Genomic DNA, 13779 nt, shown 5'->3' with positions numbered 1-13779 from the left:
GGTCAGCATGGATCCTCTGTGCGGAAATCTCTCTGCTTTGCCCTCTGCACCCCTGTTGCTGCGCTGCCCTCCGTGGCTCCAAACTTTCCCCCTGCCCACCCCGTCTCTGCCAGTGAAGGGGCTTCCTAGTGTGTGGAAACCTTTCCTCCTTCACAGCTCCCTCCCAGAGGTGCAGGTCCCGTCCCTATTCTTTTGTCTCTGTTTTTTCTTTTTCCCTATCCAGGTACGTCGGGATTTTCTTCCCTTTTGGGAAGTCTGAGGTCTTCTGCCAGCATTCAGTAGGTGTTCTGTAGGAGTTGTTCCTCATGTAGATGTATTTCTGATGTATTTGTGGGGAGGAAGGTGATCTCCACGTCTTACTCCTCCACCATCTTGAAGGTCCCTCCCTGTTGTATTTTTTAAATTAAGTGATATCATATCTGTCTTTCTCTGTCTTATTTCACTTAACATAATCCTCTCCAAGTCCATTCATGTTGCTGCAAACGGTAAAATTTTATTCTTTTTTTATTGCTGAATGGTATTCTAGTGTGTGTGTGTGTGTGTGTGTGTGTGTATGAGATCACATCTTTATCCATTCATCTCTTGCTGAACACTTAGGTTGCTTCCATAACTCAGCAATTATAAATAATACTGTTATGAGCATTGGGGTACATGTATCTTTTCTAATTATTGTTTTTCAGATATATACCCAGGGGGGTTATATGGTAGTTTTATTTTTAGTTTTTTAAGAAACCTCCATACTGTTTTCTATAGTGGCTGCACCAATTTACATTCCCACCAACCGTGCACGAGGGTTCTCTTTCCTCCACATCCTCACCAACATTAGTTACTTGTCTTTTTGATGATAGCCTGTCTGACAGGTGTGAGACAATATCTAATTGTGGTTTTGATTTGAATTTCCCTGATGATTAGCTATGTTGAGCATCTTTTCATGTGCCTGTTGACCATCTGCATTTCGTCTTTGGAAAAATGTCTATTCAGTTCTTCTGCCCATATTTTTATTCCAGTTGTTTGGTTTTTTTGATGTTGACTTTTATGAGCTATTTATATACGTTGGACATTAACCCCTTATCAGTCACATCATTTGCAAACAGCTTCTCCCATTCTGTGGGTTTTTTTTTTCATTTTTCTTTTAACACACATGTGTGTGTGTGTGTGTGTGTGTGTGTGGTGTGTGTGTATGTATGTGTATATATATATATATATAAATAACTGTCTTTGTCCTTATATGCTGATTCCATTATTTCTGTCATTTCTGGTTCTATTTCTATTAACTAATGCTTTTTCTCATGGCTATGAGGTACACATTCTTTCTTTTTCACATGCATGATGTCTGAATGGACGTAGACATTAACGATATCATATTGTTGAGCTTCTGTATTATGTTGTTCCAGCACGCAGCTAATCTAGCTGTGAACCAGCAAGAAATCTTCAAGGTGTGTTTCCAAGCTCTGTTAGAATCCCTCCAGCATAGCCTTTTCCTAGGACTGTAAAGTACTGTACTGCTAAGTTGTAACATTTTAAGGTCTCTACTGAATGCCTTATTGAGTAAGGTCTTGCCATTATATCTGGATAGAATTTGGATGGTCCCAAGCACTGTGTGAGGTCTGGCCATTATGCAGCTCACAATTGCTTTGTAATATTTCTTTCCTGAGTAGTTTTTCTTTGCTTGGCCTTGTGAAGTGTCCTCCTACACATGTGCAGCTTAGTATTCAACAAATGATCCAGAAAACCTCTGTTCAAATTTCCTGAGTTCTTCTTTTCAGGGTTTTCTTCTCTCCATGACTCCGACCCAGAAATTCTCTGCATCAGTTCTCTGGAACTCCAGTCTCTGCCCTATCAGTTCAGTGAGACTGCTGGGACTTGGCTCGCTTCACTGTGCCACAGTCCAGAAAGGGCCTCCAGGCCCAAAGTCAAGGCAATCACGGGGCTCACATAGTTCGCTTGCCTTATTTCAGGAATTGCAATTTTGTACTGCCTACTGTCTGAAACTCACTAAGTCATATATTTTTCCAGAGTTTTAGCTGTTTACATTGGGAAGGCTACTCTGTTAACAATGAACTTTATGACTTTTTAAATACTTTTTAATAAGTTCCAAGAAATTTTAGTTTTTGAAAATAATTAGACATTTTATTATGCTTTTTCCAAAAAATCATCTTAATATGCAAGTTTGAGATGCAAATCACCAATAAGAGTTGAATTCAGTTAATGCAATCAAGTCAACTTCTGAAATGTATCTCCATGAATCAGTTTCAGAAAATAGTTAATGTTAAGTTTTATATCAGAGGTCAAAATGTATACAGCAATGACCTGTATGTCCAACAATAAGACTATGTCTAAGAGACATAAAGAAAACTGGAAAGTCAAAAAATATGTAGTATGACTTTAATATTTATATTTATAGATTTTTTTGCATAATCCATATTACATATAATATATATTACTGTTTATATCTGATGAAAAATTAAATCATTTAAGCCTGACATTTATAATAGTCAGCTAACATCTAATATTAAAATAAAGCTTGTCTTCTTTCCTTGTTTGTACATCTGCCTCTCCCATTCCACAGTACTTTTCCCTGAGTCCCTGTTCTCTTTCTGACTATAATTTCATGATTGCCATATAGTGATATTCCCCTAATTTTTATGTATGTCCCCTCCTTTCCCTCAAGTTTTAATTTCATATTTCCATCTGCCTATATTTAGATTACTTCAATGTTTCCTCATATTCAATATATACAAACTCAATTTTTTCTGCTCACAAAGAAGCATTGCTTCACATTTACCTAATTCTTCTTAGTGATATTTTTCCTATCTCTTAGTTTTATAATATTAATTTTTGCGCTGATTCTTCTCTCTCCTTCACATTAAATCTTTTCTTGAGTCCTTTGGATAACACTTCTTATACACAAGTGGTTATTTGTACTCCTGCTTGTGGAAGACTTATTACATTGAGAGTCCCGAATAAATGGCTTCCCTGCATTCACGCCCTTTGCCTTGTATTCCCTCCTATTCTGACGCCATCTCTTACCACCATGTTACTGAATTTCTGAGCCTTACATGTGATAGACACCTTGGACTGACTACATCATTAGTCATTCTATCATCCTTTTAGAGTAAAGAAGGTGAAAAAGCATAAAACTACATTTTCTGTACTTCCTTGATGCTAGGGTTCTGAATATGTTGTTGGCTTAGAAATAAACGCACTGACAAAAACTGAATTAGTTGAAACTGAATCACACAGTGAGACAGGACAACACAGGGCATATATCTGGCTGTTGTACCTTGTAGCAGGACTGTTTTATGGACCCTGTGTCTGTAGCAGTAGCTCCTTGAATCAGCAGGCAGCTTCCCGGTCATGACAGCAAAGGCAGCAATTCCTTTGGAGCCTATTCCTATTCAGCTGGGTAGTTGCGGAGGTCATTCATGAAAGTACGGCCTAGTCTCTTCTTCAACTATTCCATAGCTATTCATGTATCCTTTTCTGCTTAAATTGGCTGGAGTGAATTCTGTTATCCATTGTTAAGAATGCTGAACAGTTTCCTTGTCTTTAAACAAGGATACTAATATCTTGAAGGGTTACTAAAAGGATTGAATGGGACAATTCGGGTAAAGCATAACACATATTACCCGCCAAAAACTAGTTCTTGTTGTTGTGTTATATTGTTACTCTTATTCTAAAGTGGCTTAACAATCAGAATGCCTGGGTCTGAATTATGGCTCTTAGCATATGTTCTTTCTGCAAGCTTGGTCAAGGTGCTTGACTGCTCTAAGGCTTGACTTCTTTATCTATAAACTAGGTAAATAATATAACTACTTCATGTATTTTGGTAAAAATTAAGTGAGAATATGTAAATAAAATTTTCTTTTCTGTGTTTTGTTATTTTCCACACAAATCTGATTCCATCAAACTAATTTCCCATATTGCTTCCTATTTTTAATGCCATGACCTTACCTTGTTTCCTCAGAATTCTGAGCACACTTTTTAAAACTGACACCCAGCGCCTCAACATTATGTATTCTCTCCTTTTCAATTCAAATCCATTTTTCAAGCTGTTCCTTTTTCATGAAATCTTTTCAGGGACTTGCAACCTACCTTGATCACTTCCTTGATCTTGGAGCTCCTACAAACGGCACCATGCATTTTAACACTTCACTGTTTTTTTCCACTAGTAAATGTGCCTTATTTCTTTCTCAAATGGATTTTTAGCTCCTTGAGATCAGTAACAACTACTTTTTAAAAATACATCTACAGAGCTCTTACAAGGGTTCACCATTTAACAGTCACTTGAAAAACTACTGACTAGATGATTTACCATGACATTGATTGAATTCAAGTAGATTATATAATATTTTGGAATATGTTATTAAATATAGAGAACTTAGACGTAAGAACTTGGTTATTATTTTTTCTCTTTACCAAAACATTTCTGTCTCTGATTTCCTTTATTTGTGTTTAATTCTAACCACAGAAAGAATAATATTAAGTGAGCTGAGAAAGTGAACACATAATATGCCACTGTCAACATTAGAACATGGGAATGACTTCTGTTTCTTAGACACATTTGTCAGCAGTGACATAAGAGTTTGCACAGATAAAAGAGCATTGTTTTCAACCTTGGCTGCACACTGGAATCATCTGGAGAACTGTAACAATACCAATACCTGCGTCTTAACCCCAGAGACCTCCATTTAGTTGGATTGGCATATAGCCTGGCAACAGAGTATTTAAAATTAGCCACATGAGTGTCATGAGCAATTAGGAATAAGAACCACTGGTCAGAGGCTGTTCTCCATTTATCATCCTCTCCTGTTCACTTTCCTCTCACTGCTTTGCTTTAGAAACACACTGCCTTCTTGGAGAGGTTTAAGGCCATTCCTTTGCCATCACTAGTGACACCTTTGGTACATATATACCAGTAAGGATGATAAAATGGCATTATTTTGAAAACTATTTTCTGAAAGTATCTTTCTGTAATTTCAGCAGGCAGCAACACTATTCATGTATGTTAGAAATAAGGTAACGACTAAAATATCAGCCTGGCAAAAAGAGAGGGGAGGAGAAAGGGAAAGAAAAGTCTACAGCTGCATTAACTATAAATGAAAGTTACAGTATCAAGTTATATGTACCTGATTGATGGTGCCCAGATCATCAGCGAAGCTGTTTACTTCTGACAGAAGCAGAGATATTATAGATCTTCTCAACAAGCTGCAACTTCCCAGGGTTACCAGACTCTGAGAGACATAATGCTGCACCTGAAACTAAAGATCAAAATGAATAGATTTCTATTTTCTATCAAGTTAGCTCAAAATATATTTAATGGGCACTTTCTAAAATTTACTATTGAGCTCCATGCTGCAGGGAGTACAAAAAGTGTCAACATAATTCTGGGTCAGTCTCAAGCAAAACTGTGAAACAGACAGATTATCATAATAGAAGTAATGAAACTTTATAGCAGTTAATATTTTGAAATGTGTGACAAGGTGCTAAAATGGAAGTTTTAGCTGAAGAACCAAAAGATCATATCATTTAGATAGAGTACATACAGAATGAATCAAGATGATAAAACAGGGCTTCCCTGGTGGCGCAGTGGTTGAGAGTCCGCCTGCCGATGCAGGGGACACGGGTTTGTGTCCCGGTCCGGGAGGATCCCACATGCCGCGGAGCGGCTGGGCCCGTGAGCCATGGCCGCTGAGCCTGCGCGTCCGGAGCCTGTGCTCCGCAACGGGAGAGGCCACAACAGTGAGAGGCCCGCGTATCGCAAAAAAAAAAAAAAAAAAAAAATAGTCTAAAGTCACAATGTTTTAGAGTGAGGAGAAAGAAATGTGGGACTCTTGAATTTTTATCTAGAGGCAGCAAAAGATCTCGTCATTAAATAAATTTCAAAGGATTGTGGGAGACAATAAACTATATCCCCTATAGTTAGTAGGAGAAAGGCCATTTGATTATAATTCACATTAAGTTGCATATAACTCATAACTGGAATTTCATTAAATCTTTCCTTTAATATATCTGGGACAAAGGAGGCTTCATGGAGTATCTCAAAACACAGAAACAGCATCTGCCTTGCCATTGTTCTCTATGGGCTTAAAATCAGATTGAGGAGACACTGCTTTTATATGTAAAATGTTTAAATGACAATGCTGAAATAACTAATGCCATATGAAACTAGGAAATGCCATCTGTGTCCTTTACGATGTATACTTAACATAGATATTTCTCAAACTGACATTTTAATAATATACTTTAACTTTAAAAGTTAATCAGTGACACTAAGAAAGTGAATGGATTATAGACTTCAAAAGAAATTTCTATTATAAATCTGGACACGTATAACTAGCTGTTAATAATAATTTTTGAAATCAAGTTATCAAATTTAAAACTAAAACCACATCAATTTATTATCATAGAAAATCATAGTTATTTATCATTGTTATTTCCTAACAATGTAATTAGCGAAGACTCCCATCTTTTGTAACTCTCCAGTATGACTTATTAGATGTCACATGTTTTACAACATTTTAATTTGTACCTGAAAAAACAGTACTTTTACCTAAGTCCTAAAAAACTTCGGTTGAGTATTTCACTGATGCTTTAATTGTTTATCTTTTTTCCTCAATATTTAATCTTTAGGAGATAACTTAAAGAGAAGAAAAATTTCACCATAAACTGAAAGGGACTTTACAGAATGGGGATGAAATGAAAATGTGACAGGGTAGGCTAGACTCTGGAGTCCAACACCACCTGAGTCAAATCCCAACTCCATGCTTACTAACTTGTACTAACAACTTACTTAACCTTTTATGTCTCAGCTTACACATCTGCAAAACAGTGTCTGAGACAGCACCCACTACATAGAGTCATGCATATTAAGTTAGACAGCAAAACTGATTCACATAGTGTCAAGCCCCTAGCAAGTGCCCAATAAGTGTTAAATGTTATAATGTAGGATAATAATGTAAAAGCATTGAAGGTTATACGTGTAATTCACTGACCCTTAGGAAGTTAAATACTAGAAATAAAATCCATTTGTCTAGAGTTAATACGGTCCTTTTAGAGGACATTGCTGAGAAGGAAATTTCACCACAAAGAGATTTTCCACAATACAGCTGTGAACTGTGACTGTCTCCCCCGTTTGACTGAGGTTCAAACGAGAGCAGACTAAGTATAGAGCCATTAAGGTGATTTAAAATTCTGTGAATATTATTATAAAATGGCCTCTCTTCTTCCTTACATTTTAATTGTCACTTGCCCTTTTGTAAATGCAGTGGAACTTTGAGAGAGGCTGACATGGAGGCCTGGGCTCACATTATGCATGCGGCAACTGCAGCGGAAACCACGGAAGGACCTGCCAACACCCACGCCATCATTTTCTACTCTAGCACATCTTTCTGCATTTCAGGGACAGAGGAGCTAGAAATAAATTTCCCCAGATTCCTCTGCAGTTAGGATTTTGGATGAGGTTTGAGTTCTGCCAATCAGAGCATTCATTTGAGAACCGGATTTAGCAGTGCATTACGGAAGAAGAGAAGCGGGCTCAGGGCATGCGTTTTGCTGGCGCGGACTGTAGCAGAGGCGGCACAGTTCTGGCTTATCCTGCAGCTGGTTCAGAGGCTTCCTGCGTTTCCAGGTTCTTAATCCTAGTAGAAGCAGCGGGATGCTATCTTGGTGACCCACTGGTTTAGGGAGTCATTGCTGTAAACTCAGTCTTCCCAAATGTGCTTGGATCTATATATCCACCTGGAAGATTCACAGAGCTCAGTGCCACGCTGAAGTCTTGAAATATTCAGGGGTGGAAATTCCTACCACATGCCCAATAAATTTGCCTATCTGACCTGTTCAGGACACTGAAGGATCTTGGAGAATAACAGTGAATTATCGCAAAATTCATCGGGTGGTGTTTGTAATTACACAGTGCTAATTACTGTTCCAGATGCAGCTCCCTGCCTCTGATGCATATTAGACAGGTCTTGATCTGGGGGTTTGCATTCACCTAGGAGACGGCAGGGCACTTTTCCTGTCCTATTAAGGCTATGTTAACTTGCTGGCTCCAGGCCATTATTTAATAGTTCATAGGATTCTGAACATTGAAACGTTCCACAGGATATCGTGCCAGTGCACTGTACTGATGACATCATGCTGATATGGCAGGGGTTTTGAGGGCCCTGGTAAATCACATGCATTCCAGAGAGGGAACCCCAGAATTCAGGTGCCTGACACACTTGGGCAGTTTCTGGGTCTTAGGCATGTTGGAATACACCCCTAGAGTGAAAAACATGTTGCTTCAGATGTACTTACTATCACTAATAAACAGATACAATGCTTGATGGGTCTCTGGATATTTGAGGCAACATATATTTCTTTGGTTTTCTACTCAGATGCATATATTGAGCAACCACAAGGCTGTGAACTTTGAGAAGGGCCCAGAGGAGCATATTAAGATCTCTAGCTGGTCTACGTTGGGGAACAACAGGCTCTGCCGCATGGACCTTATGACCAGTAAGAGCCAATATTCCTGGAGCTAATCAGTATACCTGTAGCTGACCCTAATGAGACAATCACAAGGGGGGGAGGGGACTTGGGTTTGGGAAGAATGTCATAACTTTCTTGACAAGTAAATATTACCCTTTATAGAAAAAAGAAAAACTCCTTGCTTATGCTATTTGGCCCCAGTAATGACTGAATGAGTGCCTGATAGTGGGACACCAAGTGACTATGCGCCCAGAGCTGCTCATCTGAACTGGGTGTCGCCTAAGGTTAGGTATACACAGCCGTACTCCATCATCAAGTAGTTGTACGAGATACAAAATTGGGATCAAGCGGGAACTGAAAACAGAAGTAAATTTTCCTTGAACAGTTAGTTCCAACTAGAATACCACTTCTTATAAGGCTGAGTGATAGGAAACTTATGTTCTAAACCAGTGACCGATATCCGGCGCTCTTTCTCCCACATCCAGAATATACAGGTTCAGGAGCCAAGGTATGAAAGTCAGACTGGGAACTCTCAATATTACATCTAATGATTTATTGGCAAAGTGTTATTCCCATCCTTGTGGCATTGGATTTTGTCTTAGAGGTCTACATAACCAAGTGAAAATGGTTCCGACCAAAGGACCGAACAATGGCTTCGTGAACTGGAAGCTGAGATTTCCACCTGGCTACACGGATTTCTTTATGCCACTGTACCAATGGCAAAAAGAAGTTCCTGTGTTGGCTGGTGCAATTGACCTCTATGGTGGAGGAAAACAGGCATTTACAATGCCATGTCAGCAGGGAAGATTACATCTGGAAGCCAGGGATTGCCCTCTATTTCTGACACGTCCAAGTGGCAGAAATAAATAGGATACTACAGCAACCTCATGAGGCAAGATGACCAAAAGGTCAGATCCTTCAGGGATGAAACTCTGGGTAAGCCAACTAAGTGAGGTTCTGGCTGAGGGCAAAGGGAGAATGTAATTGGCAGTGGAGGAAGAAAATCAATACAAATTATGGAATTATAACCAGTTACAGAACCGAAGGCCATGATGGGTTACTTTATTCCTTCTTTGTGGGTATGTGTGTGTGTATTTTATAATTTAGTCCATGAATTACAAAGTATCAAACTAGAATTGTGACTGAACTAGCATAGGGATGATCATCACATCACACTATGTCACACGAAAAGATCGAGATTGAATCCTTCCTTTTGATAAGAGGTCTATAGATTTTTGTTTCTATAGAGCACTGGTGCATTATGTTTTCACAGCACGTTGCTGTTGCTACTGAGATTTGGTGGAAGTTTGAATATGGGAAAAAGGGAGTATATGAACACTGAATAATTAGAGGAGCAGTCCACAGCAGGTAGACTGGGATCACCACTCAAATATTCTTCAAGCATGCTTCCAGTGCTAAAGAGGCTAAAACTCTCTTTTAGGGAGGGTTCTGGATATAATGTAAATGTTTGTAGTAAGTCGATCTTATGTAAGACATAGTCAGAATTACTTGAGGTGAAAGGCAGGTTGCAGGGCATCCCTTTTTTTTTGTTAAAGAAGATGTTAGGGGTTGGAGTTTATTAATTAATTAATTTATTTTTTGCTGTGTTGGGTCTTCGTTTCTGTGCGAGGGCTTTCTCTAGTTGTGGCAAGCGGGGGCCGCTCTTCATCGTGGTGCGCGGGCCTCTCACTATCGCGGCCTCTCTTGTTGCGGAGCACAGGCTCCAGACACGCAGGCTCAGTAGTTGTGGCTCACGGGCCTAGTTGCTCCGCGGCATGCATGTGGGATCCTCCCAAACCAGGGCTCGAACCCGTGTCCCCTGCATTAGCAGGCAGATTCTCAACCACTGCGCCAGCAGGGAAGCCCCAGGGCATCCCTTTTGAATGATGATATGGTTCCGAGAAGATGCAGCAGGATTCTGGAACAGATGGCAGAAGTGTTCCTGATTCAGGAGATTCCTGACGATGACAGAAGTGCTATCGATCTGGGACTGGCAGCTTTGGAAACTTCTATCTCTGTGCTGCCTCGATCATGGCAGAAGCAGCAGCAACCCTGATTCTGTGGTGTGGTTTACAAGAAGAGATTTTAAGACAAATTTCAGAACTGTGCTTAATGTGAGCACTGATCCCAAAGATACAAGTTCAGTAGAGAAAGAGAAAAGAGTAAAAAGAACCAAGCAGAGATTCAAGAACATGTGAAATAAAAACTCAAGGCAGATGAGCTCGGGAGCAGAATGAAGATGACTGAGGAAAGAGTCTATGTACTTGAATACAGGTCAGTAGAATTTATGCAGCCTGAGGAATGAACAGAATCTCAGGGGCGCATGGGACAATATACACAGGTCTATCAAGTGTAATTGGGATCCAGAAGGAGAAATGGGTCAGCAAAGGCAGAAACTGTTTGAACAAATAATGGCTGAAAACTCCCTGAATTTGGCCAAAGACATACATTAAAGAATCTCATTGAACCCAAGCAATAAATATAAAAAGAGAAAATAAAGCCTAGGCATATCAGAGCCAAACCCTTAAAACTGTGGATAAAGAGACAAAGTTGAGAGCCATCAGAGAAAAATGACACCTTACAGGGCACACAATACAAATAACTGTGGACTTCCCATCAGAAACTAGGGTGGTTTGAAAAGACTAGATTATTATCTTTAAATTGCTGGGAAAAAAAGAAATGTCAACCTAGTATTCTATATCCAGCAAAAAATCCTTCAAGAATAAAGGTAAAATAGATCTTTTCAGATAAAAAGTAAAAGTAAGAAAATAGGTAACCAACAGAGCCACAGTATAAGAAATGCTAAGATAAATTATTTTTATGCTTAGTAGAAATGATACTAGTGGAAAATTTGAATCTTCATGAAGAAACAAAGGGCATCAAAAATGGTAACTATTTGGGTAAATGTAAAAGTTTATTTTCCCCTTAATTTCTTCAAAATACAAGTAAAAATATATACAATATTGTCTTGGATGTGGATTAATATATGTGACAATTATAGCATAAGAAATAAGGGCATGAGCCAATGGTCAATTTATCGCCTCTCAGCTCCAAATTCACCCTTCAATATATGATCAGCGACAACAGACAGCATTCTTTTAAATATCTCTCCTTTACATGAGCAACAAAGCAGGTTTCTCAGCAGAGGATACTGAGAAAGGATTAACTGCAGGAGAAAGAAGGTTTCCTGCTGTTTCTGGCTGCTGCACAGCGGGCCGGCGGCGTGGATGGGAGGACATCTGGTGGAGCTCAGCCCCAGCTGCCCATCCAGAACATCAGGTCCCCTGAAGACCTTGCAAGCTCACCCGAGCCTGGCGATAATCCTCCCATAACCCTCTCTCCACAGAAACCAGCAGCCTGAAGTCCTCCTGCCCTGGATGCCTGCTGCAGGCATCAGGGTGGCTCGTCTGCAGCCCAGAAGGTTCCTGCCAAGCTGACCCTTCCTCTGTGGCTTTCCTGTGACCTGGAGGGTTTCCTCTGAGCCCCCACTCCCTGTGTACCCTCACTCCACTAATTGCTGACCACCTGAATCCTACTGCGTGAAAATACAACATATCGACACTTGTGTAATACAGCTGAAGATGCTCTTGGAGGCAAATTTAGGGGGGAAGCACAGGAAGAAAAGCCTAAATCAAAGGAACTGATGGTTCACTATTTCTTACCTTCATTCATCTGGAAAGCAGAAGCTAAGCTGCCTTTGAAGGTCTTAGAGATTATATTGCCCACCTCTCATCAGCCAACAATGACTTTTGCAATTTGATCTTTTTTTTTTTTGGACAACAGCTCTCCATTTGCCACCCTCCCCCAACAGCCCCTGGCAACCACTAATCTACATTCTGTCTCTACTCTGTCTCTATAGATTTACCTATCTGGACATTTCATGTAATAGAATGATACTACATGTGGTGTTCGTGTCTGGCTTGTGCCATTTAGAATATTTTTTCGAAGTTCATAAATTCTGTAGCATGCATCAGTATGCCATTCTTTTTAATGGCCAAATAACAGTCCACTGTATTTATGAATATACCATTTTTGTTTATCCACCCATCAACTGATGGACATTTGTGTTCTTTCCACTTTTTGGCTATTAGGAATATTGCTGCTATGAACATTCATGTACATGTTTTTAGATAGATACATGTTTCAACTCTCTTGAACACATACCTAGGAGTGGAACTGCTCAGTAACATGATAACTCTATATTTAACTTTTTGAGGAAATGCCAAACTGTTTTTCAAAGTGACTACACCATTTTGTATTCCCACCAGCAATGTAGAATGATGAGTTTCTCCACATCCTTGTTACATCCTCATCAACACCTGCTATCTTTTTTATTTTAGCGATCCTACTGGATGCGAAATAGTATCTCATTGTGCTTTTGGTTTGTACTTCCCTTAAGGACTAATGCTTCTGAGCATCTTTTCATGTTGTTTATTGGCCATCTGTATATTTCCTTTGCAGAAATATCTACTCAACTCATTTGCCTATTTTTATTGGTTTCTTTATCTTTTTTTATTATTGAGTTTTAAGAGTTCCTTATATAGTCTGGATATAGGTCCCATATCAGACATATGACTTGCAAAAATTTTCTCCCATTCTGTGGGATGTCTGTCTATTTTCCTGTTATCACTAATAGCACAAAAGTTTATTTATTTTTTTTCTTTTGGCATCTCTGCGTTTCACATCTAAGAAACAAATGCCTAGCCCTAGGTCAGAAATAATTACTCCTATGTTTGCTCCTCAGAATTCACAGTTTTAGTTCTTTAACCTATGATCCATTTTGAGTTAGTTTTGGTATATGGTCCACTTGCATGTGGATATCCAGTTCTTCCAGGACCATTTATTGAAAAAACTATTTTTACCACACTGAATTGCTTTAGTACCCTTGCTGAAATCAACTGTCTACAAATTTAAGGGCTTACTGACAGATCCTCAATTCTATTACATTAATATATATACGTATCCTTAACCCTTACTCTTTGCCATAGATTTGTATTTAGGACATGTGAATCTTCCAACTTTGTTCTCCTTTTTGAAGATTATTTTGGTTATTCTGGGTCCTTTTTTTTTTTTTTTTTTTTTTTTTGCGGTACGCGGGCCTCTCACTGTTGAGGCCTCTCCCGCTGCGGAGCACAGGCTCCGGACGCGCATCAGTGGCCATGGCTCACGGGCCCAGCCGCTTCGCGACATGTGGGATCTTCCCGGACCGGGGCACAAACCCGTGTCCCCTGCATCGGCAGGCGGACTCTCAACCACTGCGCCACCAGGGAAGCCCTCTGGGTCCGTTTTATTTCCATGTGAACTTTA

The 13779-nt window shown here is 39.5% G+C and overlaps 1 protein-coding gene across 2 annotated transcripts in view; it reads right to left on the bottom strand.

Annotated features, from left to right (window-relative positions):
* Positions 1-13779, bottom strand: part of MEI4 (meiotic double-stranded break formation protein 4) — a gene marked incomplete at its 3' end in the record, with an annotated part of 202322 nt that overhangs the window by 69519 nt on the left and 119024 nt on the right. For both annotated transcript variants that reach the window (XM_082668558.1, XM_082668557.1), the window contains exon 3: positions 5130-5261. In XM_082668558.1, coding sequence (XP_082524684.1) covers positions 5130-5261 — 132 coding nt within the window. The remainder of the gene's footprint in view (positions 1-5129; positions 5262-13779) is intronic.

This window comes from Grampus griseus (genome assembly GCF_964374135.1).
Source record: "Grampus griseus genome assembly, chromosome: 13".
Lineage (NCBI taxonomy): Eukaryota > Metazoa > Chordata > Mammalia > Artiodactyla > Delphinidae > Grampus > Grampus griseus.
The sequence above is the reverse complement of the archived record's forward strand: the minus strand, read 5'-3'. Positions and strand labels throughout refer to the sequence as shown.